This window comes from Aulonocara sp. 'chitande type north' Nkhata Bay, linkage group LG2 (assembly GCF_057382095.1).
Source record: "Aulonocara sp. 'chitande type north' Nkhata Bay isolate Kocher_YH1m ecotype deep benthic linkage group LG2, A_spYH_male_GT1.1, whole genome shotgun sequence".
Taxonomy (NCBI): domain Eukaryota; kingdom Metazoa; phylum Chordata; class Actinopteri; order Cichliformes; family Cichlidae; genus Aulonocara; species Aulonocara sp. 'chitande type north' Nkhata Bay.
In genome coordinates this window covers 15,905,451-15,925,171 of record NC_141345.1, presented here as the reverse complement: position 1 = coordinate 15,925,171, position 19,721 = coordinate 15,905,451, and the positions used below count along the sequence as shown (strand labels likewise).

The window sequence follows — 19,721 nt, the reverse complement described above, 5'->3', positions numbered from 1 at the left end:
GGATAGAATAAATAAGCATAAAATAAATAAACGCTAAGTAAAAGCTAAATTAAAAAGGTGGGTCTTGAGCCTGTTCTTAAAAACATGTACGTTCTCTGCGGCCCTGAGCTCCTCCGGCAGGCTGTTCCACAGATGAGGACCATACCACTGAAAAGCTGCCTCTCCGTGAGTATGTGTCCTGACTTTAGGGACAATTAAAAGGCCAGTACCACAGGACCTCAGGGTCCGCGAGGGTTCGTATGGTAAAAGCAGATCTGAGAGATAAGAAGGCCCAAGACCATTAAGACATTTAAAAACCAATAAAAGAACTTTAAAATCGATCCTGAAACACACGGGGAGCCAATGCAGCGATTCTAAAACCGGTGTAATGTGGGCCCGCCCTCTGGTCTTCGTCAGCACACGAGCTGCCGAGTTTTGCAAAAGTTGTAAAGTTGAAATATTCTTCTTAGGAAGACCAGAGAGCAGGGCATTACAGTAATCAATGCGACTGGTAATAAAAGCATGCATCAGCATCTCTGTGTTGGCCCGAGAGAGAATAGGGCGGACTCTGGCTATATTTTTTAGATGATAAAATCCAATTTTGGTTACATGTTTATAGGGCTGCTCAATTAATCGAATTTTAATCACGATTACGATCTGGGCTTTCAACGATCATTAAAAATGACTGAGCCGATTATTAGCCCCTCCCTCATTTATCCGCGACACCTTAAAGGCCGTCTGTGAAAATATTGTCGGGCATAAACCGGTCCGTGGCGCAAAAAAGGGTGGAGACCGCTGATTAAGAGGACCCGAGGGAAGCTCGGAAAGCTAAGCAGAAGTTATTTGGAGAGTGACTGCCGTTGGTTGAAAAGAGAGTTTAAAAAAAAAAAAACTTCAGTGGTGTTGCACACTATTTTATATTGTTTTTTTTAAAGTCATTGTTAACCCTTTAAAGCCGGTCAGAGCAGCACGCTCCGTTTTGCGTAACTATTTTTAAATCCCTGTAGAATCTGAACCGTGTAAGCTAGCGCAATAATTTGTTTTGCATATGAAACCGGAGGAGTTGTACTTACATCTGATGCCATCAGCTTGTCCTAGGTCACGGTTTCGTTCCACATATAGCTTTGCAAAAATTGCATAAAAAGCGCTTGCAGGAACAAAAACATAATATTCCGGAAACACGCTTTGCCGTTCCTATCAGCTGTTCGTAACACTTCCCACAGTAAAATGATGCACATGCTGTTTTCTTTGCAAATTTGCATCATAGGATTGTTTTTTGTTTTTCCTGCAGTATATAAAAATTGCTGTATCTCCAAAATAAAACTATGAAGACACTCAAAATAAATTTCCTGTTGTTGTAAACTATTTTTTGCAACTTTATTGTATTTAAAGTTTTGAGGGATAAACCTCTTAAATTTCTCCAAGTAGAAATATATGTAAACAAAACAAAAGCGATTTTCAATTTTTTTTGTAGTTTATTGCACTTTTTTGCAATTTATGTAATTACTATGGACTTAATGCATACATATTATTAAAATATGGGCTATAACAGTTGTATTGATGTATAGCAACTTGAAATGCTCCCACAAATGGCACTACAACATGTAAAAAAAAAAATAATATAAGCTCTGGTGGACTTGGTTCTATGGTAGGTCTTAAAGGGTTAAATAAATATCGTCAAATAATCGTGATCTCAATTTCAGTGAAAATAATCGTGATTATCATTTTTGCCATAATCGAGCAGCCCTACATGTTTAACATGTGGGATAAAACCAAGCTCAGAGTGAAAAATAACACCCAGGTTTTTCACTTGTAGCGAAGGACATAGTGAAAATGCCTGTAATTTAGACAAGAGTTTCTCTCTCTGAGCCTCAGGACCGACGATTAAAACTTCAGTTTTGTCCTGGTTAAGCTGTAAAACGTTTTCTGCCATCCAAGATCGTATATCTAAGATACAGTTAAAAAGGGCATCCATTGGTCTGGTGTCATCAGGAGACACGGAGATGTACAGCTGCGTGTCATCAGCGTAACTGTGAAAGTTCACTCCATGCCTCCTGATGACACTGCCGAGAGGGAGCATATACAAATTAAAAAGTACAGGGCCTAGAACCGACCCTTGAGGCACACCACATGTCATTCTATGGATCTTAGAGGAGCATGTATCCATACTCACCATAAAAGTTCTGTCAGAGAGATAGGAAGTGAACCAGTTATGTACAGCACCAGAGAGGCCCACCATGTGTTTCAGTCTGTTTAAAAGAATAGCGTGGTCTACTGTATCAAAGGCTGCGCTTAGATCCAGTAGCACCAGGACTGAGAGCTTTTGGGAGTCCCAGTTACATCTAAGATCATTTAAAACCTTTAGGAGAGCCGTCTCTGTGCTGTGGTTCACCCTAAATCCAGACTGGAATATCTCCAGGATCTGTCTATCATTGAGAAAATCAGTTATCTGAGTAAAAACAAGTTTTTCTAAGATTTTACTTAAAAATGGTAAGTTGGATACAGGTCTGTAGTTATTAAAATCATTACAATCCAAATTGCTCTTCTTCAGAAGGGGCCTCACCACCGCCATTTTAAAGGCAGCAAGGAAGACACCCAACTGAAGAGAGCAATTCATCATGTATAAAAGCTCAGCCTCAAAAAATCCATAAAGTGTTTTAAAGAGTGAAGAAGGGATTGGATCTAAAAGACATGTGGTGGGTCTCACTGTGGAGAAAACATTAACCAGGACAAAGCTGTCCAGTGTCTCCTCAGGTACAATCGAGCCCTCAGATGTGTTTACAAACATATCGCGATTAGATAAAAAATCAGATCTGATGGCGCTGATTTTTCCCCTGAAGTGGTCTGCAAACTGCTCACAGAGTGAGTCTGTGGGGTTTCTTTGGGAGCTGTTAAAATCAGGGTTAAATAAATGATCTATGGTGGAAAAGAGGACCTTGGGATTATTTTTGTTATTACTGATTATTTTGGCGAAGTATGAATTTCTTGAATTCCTTAATGTATTATTGTACATTTTAAGTTGCTCGCAAAATATTTGATGGTTGATAGTATTTTTATTTTTCCTCCATCTCCTTTCTGCTGCCCTGCAATTTCTTTTGAGTTTTTTGACTTCTTCGTTTCTCCAGGGTGATACGTGTTTTACGTTAATCTTTTTGGTGGTGAGTGGAGCAACAGAGTCAAGGCTTTTCTTCAGTTTGCTGTTGAAATGATTAAAAATCAGATCGCAGGGTGCAGGTAAAATCACAGGGGGGCATTCGTCTAAAACCCTGGTAAAATTTGCAGCCACTTCAGAGGTTAGATAGCGCCTCCTCACAGTTCGCACCGAGGTCTCCCGCTGAATAAAACCGGTGATGTTAAAAAACACACAGTAGTGGTCAGAGACAGCCAAGTCAACAACAGAGGACACACTGGTGGACAGCCCATGGGTGATGACCAGGTCCAGAGTGTGTCCTCTGTTGTGAGTCGGCTGCGTGACGTGCTGGGTAAAATCCAAACAGTGAAGAATGTTTAAGAATTCTTTTGCTGCAGGGTCAGAAGGATTATCTATGTGCAGGTTAAAATCACCGGTTAAAATTATCATATTATAGTTTGAATGTATGTTTGTTAAAAATTCTGAGAATTCCTTGATAAAAGCAGCGCTGTCTGTCACATGCCATTTTTAATCTTCACTCAGTACTTTTTATGTTTTATATGTTTATAATATGCGCCACACTTGTAAGACTCATACACTCTTACAAAGGATGTGTTTAAAGAATGACACACAAAATGTGTTGGACACATTGAACGTGAATTTGGACACAGCGTGGGTTTTGTTTTAAAACAGTGTGTCAAAATTCACACAATGTGTTGTATCTGAGCCAATGCAGCACATGTGTTAAACACATTTTTAACATATGTGCTTTAACACAACGAACCCTCAGTGTCAGGTTCCTCTGGTTTGTCAGATGATCAACATCATATGCAAAGGCAAAGGAGTGCAGACAGTGAAGTACGGTGGAAAGTTTCTGTCTGTGAGGGCGTGCACCTTGAGGTTTCTGTGGTCCGTGATTAACTTTCATTCTCAGATATGTTCCTTTGTTTGATGTTTGATATCAGTTTATTTCACAAAGAAACGTGCTTCCTGTTACCAAAAGGCCAGAAAGATTAGCAGGCTCATTTTTTTGCAGGTGGACTATGAAAGCGAGGAGGAAGACAATGGCGATGACCCAGAGGATAAAGAGGACCAGGGCGTGGAAGAGGCGGAGGAGGAGACAAACGCTGTGGAGGAGCCTCAGGCTAACGGGAGGAGAACAGAGAAGAGGAAGAAGGGAGAAAAACGAGTGGAAGGAGCAGAGTCGCAGAGTGAGATGAGAGTGAACTCTGTGCTGGAGTCAAACGCAGCCATAGAGAGATACAGCTATGACCACAAGCATGAACTCTGGTGTGAGGTGAGTGTGTGCATGTCAGAGTAGTAGATTCTGAAAAATGAACACTGACTTTCTCTTAGAGATGGCTCTCACTTTGTTGCTTCCACACCCACACACACACACACACACACACACACACACACACACACACACACACACACACAGGCAAAGATGTTTGGCCCTCAGGAGCAACTGTTTCCTCTACTTCTGGTCATGCTAGTTTCACTCAGTTTGCGTAGAAGAGCAGGAAGGAAATCATAAATTGTACAATTAAGCACATTTCTCACCAAGTTTCCTTCCTAAGTGTAATTACTGTAAGATAACACGTCATTAGCATTCATTATCAGGTGCCATCTTTGAAAAGAGGAAGGCTACAAAGGCTCTTACTGTGGCTGCTGTGAATGCATGAACTGGTAGATTTGTGGGTTGCAGCGTTCATGTCTAAACTGCAGGAGTAACTGATGAGTTTTGCCACAATAAAAACTAAAAACATGTGGACATGTGCAGAGGAGGACAGTGAATGTACTGGATAAAGGACGTTGAAGACCACAGTGAAGAGTGGTGGATGGTAGTCCAGAGGGTTGGTGTGAAACAATGTTCCCTCTAATATTGCATGTGTCTGAGCAAACACACAAACTCCCTGAGCGACCCACTGTGGACCACTGTGAGCAACAGCAGACATGAGCACTGTGGTCACGCCAGCATCGAATCCATCCAAGTTACATGGTTTATTAAAATAATCAAATTACAGCGTTTACATTTATGTTAGACTACTTCTAATTAACTGCTTTAGCCCACTTACAATGACAATTTAAAAAATCTTGTTCATGACCTGTGTAGTATGTTAACACTTGGAAGTAAAAATAACTTGAACTCCAATTTTGAAAACTCAACTTTCTTCTTTTTAAAAAAAATAAAGTTCTGACTTGTATTATGAGTCTGTGGTCTGGGAGAGAGTCTGTAACTCTGTCTGCAAAATACAGTAAATAATGACCAATGCTGGGCAATTAATTATATAGTTACTTCTTCAAAAAAGTAACTGAGTTTTGCAAACAAAGTTTTTTGCAGCTGTTTCCCTAAAAATGCAGCGAAGGCGTTTTTTTTAAAATAAACATTTCAAACTATTTACAGAACAATCAGCTGTTCTGCATCAAATCTGATGCCACACAAATTATTTGTGCCACTCCAAAAAATAATTTGTGTCCACTATGAGATAAAGGAGAACAACAGCCTGATACCTGATTACAGCAGCAGATGTATCACTGCTGTAACACCTGTAACATTCAGCAGTCGCCTCATTGTTCTGACACACACAACAAAACTGTTTTGAAGGAAGGAAGGTTCAGGGCTGAAGCAATCAGCATCATGGGCTCATCCGGTTAGAATAAGAAAAAGCAGCCATCTAATTCAGAATTATTCTCAGGGTTCTCCTTTTATTCTCAAATAATTAAGGCAAAGAAGGAAGGAAACAAAGACACACATGGACTGCCACAGCTGAAAGAAAACAGGAAAACAGATTTACTCATTCCCTTAAACAATACATAAAAATAAAACCCAAATAGAACCTCACCTCAGCTGCCGCCCCGTGTGGAAGTGAAGAAAGAGTGAGCCAAAAGTGAATGCCTTACTCTGGTTTTACGTGGCCGGTCAACACAATTTAGAAACTGGTATGAAGTCCACACTTTTCCCGTCAATTGTTCTGTCTGTCCTGCTCACATCTCCAACCGTTGTCCACGTTGTCATTAACGTGGCTTCACTCCACATCAGCCACGCCACTTTGCCAGCTAAAACACCGGTGTCGGCACATAAGGACGCTGTCATAGCCTGTCAACGACGTTGATTAGCTGCGTATATACGAATGTGAATCGCATCATTGGCTGGACTATGGGATAAGGTGGCATCGTTCAGTCACTCACTGACTAACACTGCAAAACAGAATTGTTAACGTATTTATTTTAATTTCAATTCAGGTTAGGTTTTTTTTGTGCGCAACACAGATTTTCTGTGCACAGACACCGTGCCAGCAGTGTGCAATTGCGCAATTGGTGTGAAAGACGATCTCCCTCCAGAAGACAACCTGTGCATCGATCCTTGTGGGGTTTTTAGCCTGGGTTTTGTATAATTGAGGACTTTTGGAAATTACGACGTATTGCGATTGCACTGACACGCATGACGCTAAGGTATGCAGCTACAGGAAGTAGATTAACTCTCATCTGTCTCCTTTATAGGTTGACCTGGCATTACCTGTGAGCAAGGTGCACTTTGATCTGACCTCGGTGCTGACATCGCTGGCCCAGAATGCCGTCATCATGGAGACCAAGGGCCTGACGCGCTGCCTGCTCAGCGAAACGACAACAAAGACCGGAGAAAAGGAAACCGTTCTGAACACTGAGGGAATCAACATGCATGAAATCTTCAAGTACAGTGATGTAGGTGGTGAAATTGAAACAATGCCGTGCTTATAAGGGTGGCTTTTTGTTTTTTTGCACATCTGCAAGCCTTTCTAAATTAAGTGAAGGTAAACAGCTGGTCAGAGTTACAAGTTGCTGGGTTACAGATAAGATTCCTCCAGCTACATTTTGATTGGTCCGATCAGAAATACAGAGAGTAACTGTGGCGATATCGCCTCTGTAGTTTGGAAAGGCTTCTGCAGTTTCTTATTGTATTTGTGTTGCTCTGTCTTACCAGACTGCATGTTTTCAGTTGTCCCAACACTGCAGCTCTATTTATTTTCCTCCAGATCTTGGACATCAACAGACTGTACTCCAATGAGGTGCACGCCATGGCGAAGACATATGGAATTGAGGTGGCTCTGAAGGTCATAGAGAAAGAGATCAAAAATGTCTTTGCTGTCTATGGTAAACATGCTCTTATTTAGACTCGTACTCAAAAAACCCCAAACCAGGAAAGCTCTCAGAATCACTCAGATTTCCTCCGTCTCTCTCCAGGTATTGAAGTTGACCCCAGACATCTATCACTGGTAGCAGACTACATGTGCTATGAAGGTGTATATAAGCCACTGAACCGACACGCAATCCGGTCCAACTCCTCTCCTCTGCAGCAGATGACCTTCGAGACCAGCTACAAATTCCTCAAGCAGGCCACCATGCTAGGTAAGGATGACAACATTGATAAAGCATAGAAAGCTGAAGAGAAATCACAGTTTACGAGGGTCGCTACTGGTCTACCAGCGTTAGGCTCTTTGTTTTTTCTATGTACTAAATCGGATTTGATCATTAGTCAGAAGTAAATGTATAGAAATACATTTTCAGCATTGTTGTTAAGTAAAGTATTCTTCTTCTTCCTCTTCCCCCCCCTTCAGGATCACATGATCAGCTAGTGTCACCCTCAGCCTGCCTGGTGGTGGGGAAAGTAGTCAGAGGTGGAACAGGACTCTTTGAACTGAAGCAGCCTCTGCAGTAGAGACAGAGATGCTGACAGTGGTTAGATATGATGTGATAAGATCACAGCTGATCCGGTCTGCAGGCTCCTTACATCCTCTACAGAATGCATCAGTAAATATGTTTATTTCCTTTTAGCAAAAGCCTTCCAGGCTGCAACGTTTCATTAAAAGAACATAAAAACTGATGGAATAAGTCACTTTGTTTTCATTTCTTAATAAAAGGAATATTGAATTTTGTATTTTTGTTATGTATGTATTTTGTGACAGTATTGGGACTGTTTGAATTGTAAACAACATCAATTTATGTTTTTGGGAACACAACAATAGTCATTCAGCATTATAGACAGGCCTTGAGCAGGTCCAGAGTGTCTTTATTAAGTTCGTTTGGTAAAGGAAAAAAAGATGAATCTGATTACTTACTCTAGCTCAAGCTCAAGACTCTGAACAGAGGTCAGTCTTTTCAGTGAATTGAGGTCATGAGGTCTAGATTTACAAACATATGTGTGTCATTCTAAAGCTCTCACTGTGTTCAAGGGCCGTACTCTATCAGGATGCTACTGTCAGTCTGTAAAATATCTGTTACTGCAGAGATAATGATTAAGAAGTGCAACAGGTCATCCAAGATGACTAAAGTTGGCATAATCACCAAGTGCTGAGGCACACAGTGAGCAAAAACCGCCGTCACTGCTGACTCCAAACTTTCTAGAGCGTCATGATATGGGTGTCCATGAGTAAGCAGCTCCTGCATGTGTAATGTGTAGGTGGCTGAGTAATTAGTGTGTACTTTAAAGCATAAGCTCACCCAGAAAACTATAGTTAGTGTGTTGAAAATATTCCGAGGTCACAGTCCACCAGTCCAGTGTGACTTGGGTGCATTGATCCAGTCCTGCACCCAGACAAAATGTATCTACTGTTTCTCTCCTGATTTATTTACACTTTTACATCTCTGGCTTATTTATCCTAAACCTTATTGTGTAACCTGTAAAGTTGGTTCTGTGTATTTATCTCGATTTATAAATCTGCATTACTACTGTTCTAAGAGTAAATCTAACGGATTTTACTGTGCATTTCAGTTTACAACATGTTTTGTGGACAAATTTTGCAAACAGCTACCGTTGCTTGTAGCGCTAACGGGACACTGAAATGTTGGGAGGCTTTTATTACGAAAAGAACGGAAATGATGGGAACTTTTACGCAATTTGATTGGTTGGTTGGTCTCCTGCGGTAGGACCGACCAGTGAAGGTGGTCTGATAAAGCTGCAGAATCTCGAGATGTGATAAGGATGCGCCGTGACCGCTCGTGGATATCTATGGAAGGGTGAGTCATAACGAAATGAGGCGAAACAGTAGAAGCTGGTTTGAAAGGCGTCAGCAGTTGGGGGTAAAATACAGTTTGGTTCGATATGGACACAATGGTCAGCCTGTAAGCTGACTTGAGCCTTCGTTGCTGGTCAGTGTTTTGCTACATTTTGAAGCTGCCGATATTAACAGTCGGCCGCTGGTGCTGTATCTTTCTTTTTTTTTTTTGTCCTATTACAAAAGCTTCGCTGTATTAAAAATATTTGCGTTACTTGTAAATAAGCAGTTGATTATCCATGTGATATTTTCACGCAGTTTAGCGGAATTTAATTATACAGCGTTTGTAAAAACGTTATGGCGCATTTATCCACAATCCTCGGCTCTGCGCAGGACGTTAGCAAAGAAGGAGAAAGCCGAAGCTACGAAAAGCAAAAATGTTTAGCTTTGTTTTATTTTTACTTTTTCAAGGGCTGGTAGGCCGGTTGTTAAGAGACTCGGAGCAATAAAATCATTTACCTTCACAGGCCACATTTACTGTGTCAGACACCCGCCGCCCCGGCCTTTTCTCCGAGCATTTATAAAAGGCTTCTTAATCTGTCCCTGGAGTTCTTACCACTTAACGGCAGCAGGGATGCAGTAAACACTCATACTGATTTAATACGAGGGAGCAATGGGACCGCATTAAGAAAAAAATATTACGAATAATTTTGAGAATAAAGTCGAAATTTCGATGTTAGAGTCTAAATAGTATTTTGAGGGGGGGGAAAGTTAGCTTCTGGCACATAAGCACGAAGTGATAAGTATAAGAGAGCTGCGCCTATCAGAAGACAACCGCAGGTTACACCCTTGTGTAAATGAAGAGGATGTATCTTGTATCACAAGACTTGGTAAGAGAGTTGATCATGTGCCACTCAGTTTACGAGGGTCAACAAAACACAAAGCGTTTTGTAAATGTTTGGCAGGAAAAGACAACTGTGATCTGCACATTTGTATTTTTGTTTCTCAGCATAGTATTCCGAGTTTGATGTCCACTTTTCTGGACATTTCGTGCAGTCAGAGATAGATGCACAAAAGAAAAAAGTAGGCTGAGGTTTGGGTGGAATACATTTTCATTCAGGAAGTTGTTGAATAATAATTCAGGGACAGCGATGGGTCTGTGTGATGTGTTGTATTAGACTATACAGGGAGTGCAGAATTATTAGGCAAGTTGTATTTTTGAGGAATAATTTTATTATTGAACAACAACCATGTTCTCAATGAACCCAAAAAACTCATTAATATCAAAGCTGAATGTTTTTGGAAGTAGTTTTTAGTTTTAGCTATTTTAGGGGGATATCTGTGTGTGCAGGTGACTATTACTGTGCATAATTATTAGGCAACTTAACAAAAAACAAATATTTACCCATTTCAATTATTTATTTTTACCAGTGACACCAATATAACATCTCCACATTCACAAATATACATTTCTGACATTCAAAAACAAAACAAAAACAAATCAGCGACCAATATAGCCACCTTTCTTTGCAAGGACACTCAAAAGCCTGCCATCCATGGATTCTGTCAGTGTTTTGATCTGTTCACCATCAACATTGCGTGCAGCAGCAACCACAGCCTCCCAGACACTGTTCAGAGAGGTGTACTGTTTTCCCTCCTTGTAAATCTCACATTTGATGATGGACCACTGGTTCTCAATGGGGTTCAGATCAGGTGAACAAGGAGGCCATGTCATTAGTTTTTCTTCTTTTATACCCTTTCTTGCCAGCCACGCTGTGGAGTACTTGGACGCGTGTGATGGAGCATTGTCCTGCATGAAAATCATGTTTTTCTTGAAGGATGCAGACTTCTTCCTGTACCACTGCTTGAAGAAGGTGTCTTCCAGAAACTGGCAGTAGGACTGGGAGTTGAGCTTGACTCCATCCTCAACCCGAAAAGGCCCCACAAGCTCATCTTTGACGATACCAGCCCAAACCAGTACTCCACCTCCACCTCGCTGGCGTCTGAGTCGGACTGGAGCTCTCTGCCCTTTACCAATCCAGCCACGGGCCCATCCATCTGGCCCATCAAGACTCACTCTCATTTCATCAGTCCATAAAACCTTAGAAAAATCTGTCTTGAGATATTTCTTGGCCCAGTCTTGACGTTTCAGCTTGTGTGTCTTGTTCAGTGGTGGTCGTCTTTCAGCCTTTCTTACCTTGGCCATGTCTCTGAGTATTGCACACCTTGTGCTCTTGGGCACTCCAGTGATGTTGCAGCTCTGAAATATGGCCAAACTGGTGGCAAGTGGCATCTTGGCAGCTGCACGCTTGACTTTTCTCAGTTCATGGGCAGTTATTTTGCGCCTTGGTTTTTCCGCACGCTTCTTGCGACCCTGTTGACTATTTTGAATGAAACGCTTGATTGTTCGATGATCGCGCTTCAGAAGCTTTGCAATTTTGAGACTGCTGCATCCCTCTGCAAGATATCTCACTATTTTTGACTTTTATGAGCCTGTCAAGTCCTTCTTTTGACCCATTTTGCCAAAGGAAAGGACATTGCCTAATAATTATGCACACCTGATATAGGGTGTTGATGTCATTAGACCACACCCCTTCTCATTACAGAGATGCACATCACCTAATATGCTTAATTGGTAGTAGGCTTTCGAGCCTATACAGCTTGGAGTAAGACAACATGCTTGAAGAGGATGATGTGGACAAAATACTCATTTGCCTAATAATTCTGCATTTCCTGTATTTTTATGGAGACTAGCTGACAGTGTAATTACTGTAAGATAATTTGTTCCTTAAAAGCAAGCAAAAACAAAAGCAGTTAAAAACACTATATTAGTGTAACCTGTCACATTGTGCTCTAACTCCAACTCTTTAGTGCACTGTGCTCCACAGAACGTAGGCTTACCACACAGCTGTAACGTATTAACAGTTATTAACTTAAACTGTCACTTGAACTTAAACTGTCCTTTCTGTGCACTTTGTTTTTTAAACATGCATTAAATTAAAGTCGATTAGGTCAATTAAGCATTATAAGGCGGAAGGTGGGGGGTGGTTCCCTTTCTTTTTTGCTGGGAGTTGGCAACCCTATAAGTTAGGTTATTTAATATTTCTGCTAAGTTCTCTTTAAAATACCAGAATAGGAAGGATGGTGCAGCTTTAAGTTTATTAGATTGATCACTTTTGCTGAACTATTAAATATTTTGGGTGCAGTGTATTTTTTGCATACAGGTGTAACAGAGTAGCTTTAGTTTAGTTTAGTTTTTTTAAACTTGAGTATGAACTTATACAAAATGCAGAAAGATATTTTTAAAAAAAAACGTTTTATTGATTATAAAATATGCTATATCGGATTTATATCGGTATCAGCAGATATTGAAATTTATGATATCGGTATACAGCTTGGAGTAAGACAACATGCATGAAGAGGATGATGTGGACAAAATACTCATTTGCCTAATAATTCTGCACTCCCTGTATTATTGAATCCACACAGCCCCGTGATGCCTACTTGTAGATACCGAGGATGCAGTGAAACCGCTCAAACTGATGACTTTATTTTTATAGTTGCTTCTGAGGTCTTGTCTTAAGGGCTCATAGGTGTTGTTCATAGGAAGTATTCATTTATTAATACGTATCGCTGTTTCTGTGCCTGTGATGAGGTCCACTATGGGCAGCTGTGGTGGAGAAATGGCAAAATTGAGTCCTTTGGTTAGCTTCTTCTTTTCAGTTTCAGGGAGGTTCCTATTTAATAAGTTCTTCACCCACTTTTCCCGGCAGTCTTCGGTTGTGGTGTCTTCTTGTTCTTATGTGTATGGTCTCGGCATTGACTCAGAATTATAAGGTTTTGTTTTACAATGAGTGGAATCTCCAAAGTTGCCTTTCTTTTCATTTAATGTACCACCATACCATACCACCTTTATTTATAAAGCACTTTAACATAAAACCAGAGTTCACAAAGTGCTGTACATGCTAAAAGCATAATGTGTTAGAAACTTCTTCTTAAATAGGGAAGGCTAGGAGTGTTTTGAGTTAATGCAGTCTGGTTGATCTCACTCTATGGTAGAGATGGCACTATACCACTTTTTATGTCTGATACCGATATCATAAATTTCAATATCTGCTGATACCGATATAGCATATTTTATAATCAATAAAACGTTTTTTTTTTAATATCTTTCTGCATTTTGTATAAGTTGTTAAGGTTCAAAATATTGGGGATGGAGACAAGAGAAAAAACCACAATAACAACACTGGTCCGGCCGGGTTGAGTCAAACGATGATTTAATGATCACACACGTGGGAGATGGACACTGATGCAGACAGCCTCAAAATCTCAAAATGGTGGAGCATTGCTCAAACTTTTATAACCTCTGGTGCCTCCACCTTATCATAAAAAGCCTAAACATTCACATGCTCTCTCTCACACAGCGCCTAAGCTACGACCTTGGCTCCCTGTTTATCTGCTCCTGCTGAAATGGGGCAGAAAACTCCAGCACACTCTGTTCTCTTCTACTCAGACAAATTAGACAATAACCTTCTGCGAACAGTATTTCTTATAACTCAGCAATATAATGCATCATAAAACAATATCATTCATTCACAACAAGTCAGCAATTTAATGTAATGCAAATCAGTTTAACTAATGCAATAGTTATCAGCTTCTTCTAATTCAGGAGAATAATGCAAACTAAAACTACATAATAATTCACAATCTTTAATTAGGGGTATAACATGGCATAAAATAATATCATAATTTTACAAAGTTCATACTCAAGTTTAAAAAAACTAAACTAAACTAAAGCTACTCTGTTACACCTGCATGCAAAAAATACACTGCACCCAAAATATTTAATAGTTCAGCAAAAGTGATCAGTCTAATAAACTTAAAGCTGCACCATCCTTCCTATTCTGGTATTTTAAAGAGAACTTAGCAGAAATATTAAATAACCTAACTTATAGGGTTGCCAACTCCCAGCAAAAAAGAAAGGGAACCACCCCCCACCTTCCGCCTTATAATGCTTAATTGACCTAATCGACTTTAATTTAATGCATGTTTAAAAAACAAAGTGCACAGAAAGGACAGTTTAAGTTCAAGTGACAGTTTAAGTTAATAACTGTTAATACGTTACAGCTGTGTGGTAAGCCTACGTTCTGTGGAGCACAGTGCACTAAAGAGTTGGAGTTAGAGCACAATGTGACAGGTTACACTAATATAGTGTTTTTAACTGCTTTTGTTTTTGCTTGCTTTTAAGGAACAAATTATCTTACAGTAATTACACTGTCAGCTAGTCTCCATAAAAATGATGTGATCTTTATGAGTCTTTGCTGATAAGATGTTACATAAAATTTCATGGTTGAGTGTGTGTGTGTGCGTGTGTTCTTGTAGATTTATTTTTTGGTCCAAATACGTGCTGCTGACACAGAGTGTGACTGTCAGAGGTAGGGCTGCTCGATTATGGCAAAAATGATAATCACGATTATTTTCACTGAAATTGAGATCTCGATTATTTGACGATATTTATTTAACCCTTTAAGACCTACCATAGAACCAAGTCCACCAGAGCTTATATTATTTTTTTACATGTTGTAGTAGTAGTGCCATTTGTGGGAGCATTTCAAGTTGCTATACAACTGTTATGGCCCATATTTTAATAATATGTATGCATTAAGTCCATAGTAACTACATTAATTGCAAAAAAGTGCAATAAACTACAAAAAAATTGAAAATAGTTTTTGTTTTGTTTTTTACATATATTTCTACTTGGAGAAATTTAAGAGGTTTATCCCTTAAAACTTTAAATACAAAAAAGTTGCAAAAAATAGTTTACAACAACAGGAAATTTATTTTGAGTGTCTTCATAGTTTTATTTTGGAGATACACCAATTTTTATATACACTGCAAAAAAAAACGAAAAAACAATCCTATGATGCAAATTTGCAAAGAAAACAGCAGGTGCATCAAAATAAACTATTTCCAGCTGTGCAATTTGAGTTCTAAGCATCACAGAAACTATTCAGAAAAGTCAAACATGACCAGTATAGGTTTTTAAGGCCTACAAGTAAAAAACTACATTTCCGCAAAAATGACGTCACTTCCGGTTTCGGCCAGGAAATGGCGGACATGCGATAGTTCGCGCTGATGTCTGTTTCACTGTGGGAAGTGTTACGAACAGCTGATCGGATCGGCAAAGTGTGTTTCTGGAATATTATGTTTTTGTTCCTGCAAGCACTTTTTATGCAATTTTTGCAAAGCTATATGTGGAAGAAAACCATGACCGAGGACAAGCTGATGGCATAAGATGTAAGTACAACTCCTCCGGTTTCATATACAAAACAAATTATTGCGCTAGCTTACACGGTTCAGGTTCTACAGGGATTTAAAAATCGTTACACAAAACGGAGCGTGCTGCTCTGATCGGATTTAAAGGGTTAACAATGACTTTAAAAAATAATATAAAATAGTGTGCAACACCACTGAAGTTTTTTTTAACCTCTCTTTTCAACCAACAGCAGTCACTCTCCTCTCCAAATAACTTCTGCTTAGCTTTCCGAGCTTCCCTCGGGTCCTCTTAATCAGCGGTCTCCAACCTTTTTTGCGCCACGGACCGGTTTATGCCCGACAATATTTTTACGGACCGGCCTTTAAGGTGTCGCGGATAAATGAGGGAGGGGCTAATAATCGGCTCAGTCATTTTTAATGATCGTTGAAAGCCCAGATCGTAATCGTGATTAAAATTCGATTAATTGAGCAGCCCTAGTCAGAGGGCATTCAGCAACATTAGCACTCATAGTTGAAGGGTGTTTCTCCTCTTTCCTTTCTTAAATTTTAATTATATGACCCCCAATAAATGCAGACACCAAAATATCTGCAAATAGCCAATACTGGGCTCTAGTGACTAAACTTTCAAAATAAAAGCTGTGTTTGTCCACTAATTAATTCATCTCATATGGTGACCTTCATACTGGAATGAGCTGAGGAAGATGCTCAGTAAAGTCTGTGTGCAGGAAACCTGAGTATTTTTAAGTGACCAAAACCTCGAGTCATGCATAGAACATCCACTGTTTTCAATGTTTGGTAATGGCCATGCCTGTGTGTGCAGGTCAGGACTCCTGACAGTCAGAGGGCTTCAGTCTACAGCAGAGACCAGAAGACGTCCCAGAACAGAGAGACCAGCATGAGGCTTCAGATACGCTGGGCAGCACACAGGTGATATTCAGAACACAGAAGACTTGCAATGATTTTGGTGGTTATATATGGAGGACCAGGAAAGTCCTCCATATATAAATACTAGGGGTGCAACGATATTCGTATCGATATTGAACCGTTCGATACAGTGCTTTCGGTTTGGTACGCATATGTATCGAACAATACAACATTTGTAATTTATTTTATCAACTTTCCTTCTGACGATGCTGTCTGTGTTGAGCGCTCAGTGAATCTGCGTTCGACTACTCCGCCTAGGCTGCACTGTCGAGCGCAGATCCACTGAGTACTCAACACAGACAGCATCGTCAGAAGGAAGAGCGCAGGGCAAGCTAGCGAGACAGAAGTTAAGCTCTCCTTGCAACATGGACCTCCCCCACCCTCATTCAGATCTGGCGTTTGGAATTATTTTGGTTTTCATGTCACGTATGACCCTGAAGGTAAGCGAGTCATGGACTAAAGTAAAACAGTATGTTGGATGTGCCATGCAATGCTCAATTACATGGGTGGGAACTAGTGTGTTAGCGCAGTTAGCTCGTTAACGTGTTGGCCGTCCAGCCCCATGCACGGAGCGATCGGCGGTAGCTCGTTAACGGAGATTTGCCGTGTTGTGGCGTTAAGGTCATTTCAACGAGATTAACCTGAAAGCACTAGTGGGAACACAACGAATATGACTGCACATTTACGCCGACATCATCCTAGTGCAAAGACAAAAACAACAAGCATGCTACTAACTTTAGCCGAGTCATTTAGACAGCTGTTAGCACATGATTCTCCTTATGGGGACCTGATATGTTTAATATGCTGCTGAGAATATAGCCCAGAAGAAGCGGATAGTATAGCTTTTATTTTGGAAAGAGCCATTTCTCTGTAATAAACTCTCTTTTCCAAAGATGAGTGATTCCTCAATCAGATACAGGGCTCGCAATATCGCTAGCCCGACGTCCTGGGGCTAGCGATTTTTCCAGTCGGGCTACCAAAATCTATCTCTGCCCTGCCCGTCGGGCTATCGTAGGAAGGAAAAATATATGTCAATGCTTTTGCATTCTTTCGGAAATGTAGCTGGGTAATTATGTCATTGGCATCGGTGAGCCACTGTCAATATGTGACATATTGAAGTCGCGTTTGAATTTGCGCTTGTTTTTTGCTTTCACTTTGCAATCGCACGAACTGTGTATAGAGAGCGACAGCACTGATTGGTGAGTGATGATAATTTGCGCATCAATTCCTCTGACATCGTCTTTTCAATCGTTAGCTTACTATGCAAACATGACAAGTGAAATCTCCCACAGCAAGCTTAAACATGTGAGAGGTTGATCGCGCAGAGAATCGCTGAGCTTATGTGAGTGCGTGTGTAAAAGCAGCAGTATATATATTTTAGTTCTGCTGAGCCAAATAAGACAGGTCAGGGTGAAGAAGTGACAGCCAAAGAAAAGCTTACCACAAAACGGAAAAGTTATGACAAATCAGACTATAAGGCAAAAAGAAAGTGCAGCTTTATGGTTTCATGGACAAAATAATTTCTGTGGCTGCAATATGATGAGCTAAATAACCAGGGCTGCACATAAGTGGTCCGCAGGTGCGCTTTCACTGTCAAAATAAAAAATGCGCACAAGGGTTAGGGTTAAATTTAAAAACTGTACTTTTGAGTTAAAATATATATTTATAATTTTAATAAATGACAAATTAAAAAGGCATGAACATTTTTTTTGTATCGAAAAAATATCGAACCGTGACACCAAAGTATCGAACCGAACCGAACCGTGAATTTTGTGTACCGTTGCACCCCTAATAAATACAATATTTTGTAATTTAATAATGAGTTGTGAAATAAAATATGCAAAAAGACATCGAAATGAAATTGAAAAGGATTGGTGGAAAAGAAAAAAAAGAAGGTATTGTTTATTTATTTGACTTTTTAAATTGTATTTTTAAAAATCAGTTTTTTAATGCAGAATTCAAAAATATGTTTTTAATTCAGTTTTGTTTTTTGTAAATCCCTTTACATTTTAAGAAATGACAAATTTAAGTTAAAAAATGTCAATTTTAATACGCAATTAACTATTCAACTATTCAACATCCCGACATGCTTTGCCCATAGTTAGACATGAATCTGACAGAATAGCAGCACTTTCCTCATTCATGTTAAATGATTTGGTTTTCAGTGGCTGTGGCTTTTGTGGACATTAACAAAAGAAAGCAATAAAATGAAAGTTCAAACAGATCATTTGACGCCATGGAGACGAACTATGTCTGTGTCATACTTAAGAAGAAGCTCCCACTCATTCTGATATTAATCACATGTCATTCCAAACTGCTTACACGTATGTAGGCAGAGTCCCAGTTGAAACTTGCAGAAAACAGGCACAGCTTGTTCTAATTTTTTCTCAGTCTGCATGCAACGTTCTAACCTATCTGAAGCTGTAAGTTCTTTATTACTAGACACATTATTACTACATTACTTCATTCATTACTATTCTTTCTTCATTACTTTGCCATCTTTGCATGTAAATCACATGAAGAGTGTAGTCAGAAGCCTGATCGCCTCAAGTGGTTCCTGGTTTACCTCTGCTGTTTGAAAGGACACAGTGCTTTCTAGTAAAAGAGAATCCTTCACAGGATGGAAGGAGAACACCTTGGTTTTTGTAAGTGGAGGCAGGTTGTGGAAGTCTTGCATTTTCTTCAACAATTAGCTGATGGTGGCACATACTATTCCACTTCAGTGCCACTTCTAGTATAAAAGGGGGCGACCCAGCAGTGTTAACTAATTACAGACCAATATCTAATCTATCTGTGCTGGCCAAAGTTCTTGAAGCTCTTGTGTGTGAGCAGTTAAAGGAGTTTTTGCACATCAATGCCATTTTATCTGAATATCAATCAGGCTTTAGGAAGAATCACAGTACTATCACAGCTGCAATTAGAGTGGTAAATGATATTACTATTGCACTTGATAAAAAACAACACTGTGCATCCCTTTTTATTGATTTGTCAAAAGCATTTGACACTGTTGATCATTGTATTTTAAAACTTAGACTCTTCCAGTCAGGACTCTCTGAGAGAGCAGTGGCATGGTTCTCAAACTACCTCAGTAACAGGACTCAGTGCATTAAATCTGACGGTCTATGTTCTGACTTTGTTACAGTGCACAGCGGAGTGCCACAGGGTTTTGTATTAGGTCCCCTTCTATTTATCATTTACGTAAACAATCTTAGTCTACATGTGCCAGATGCAAACTTGCACTTCTATGCTGATGATACAGTTATTTACAGCTGTGGTTCAACTCTTGTCCAAGCCATCGACTCCTTGCAGAAAGCCTTTTCTGCTGTCCAGCACTCATTACATCAGCTTAAACTTGTTCTCAACGCAGACAAAACAAAGCTCATGTTGTTTTCTAAATCAAGGAGACGAGCCCAAACAAGCCCATCAGTAACCACTCT

General features: G+C 39.9%; 2 protein-coding genes across 5 annotated transcripts in view; both read left to right on the top strand.

Moving 5' to 3' along the window:
• The window catches only part of polr1a (RNA polymerase I subunit A), a 28,240-nt gene extending 20,215 nt beyond the window's left edge, over window positions 1–8,025 (top strand). For both annotated transcript variants that reach the window (XM_086305578.1, XM_086305574.1), the window contains exons 33-37: window positions 4,146–4,406; window positions 6,614–6,814; window positions 7,126–7,243; window positions 7,334–7,498; window positions 7,708–8,025. In XM_086305578.1, coding sequence (XP_086161704.1) covers window positions 4,146–4,406; window positions 6,614–6,814; window positions 7,126–7,243; window positions 7,334–7,498; window positions 7,708–7,808 — 846 coding nt within the window. In that variant the 3' untranslated portion in view covers window positions 7,809–8,025. The remainder of the gene's footprint in view (window positions 1–4,145; window positions 4,407–6,613; window positions 6,815–7,125; window positions 7,244–7,333; window positions 7,499–7,707) is intronic.
• A 947-nt stretch (window positions 8,026–8,972) lies between these two features.
• The window catches only part of st3gal5 (ST3 beta-galactoside alpha-2,3-sialyltransferase 5), a 32,580-nt gene continuing 21,831 nt past the window's right edge, over window positions 8,973–19,721 (top strand). Inside the window, exons 1-2 of one of the 3 annotated variants that reach the window (XM_086305699.1) lie at window positions 8,973–9,106; window positions 16,181–16,287. In XM_086305699.1, coding sequence (XP_086161825.1) covers window positions 16,256–16,287 — 32 coding nt within the window. In that variant the 5' untranslated portion in view covers window positions 8,973–9,106; window positions 16,181–16,255. Of the gene's footprint in view, window positions 9,107–9,159; window positions 9,975–16,180; window positions 16,288–19,721 lie in introns of those variants that run through there. The other 2 variants (XM_086305706.1, XM_086305689.1) reach the window with 2 other exon arrangements.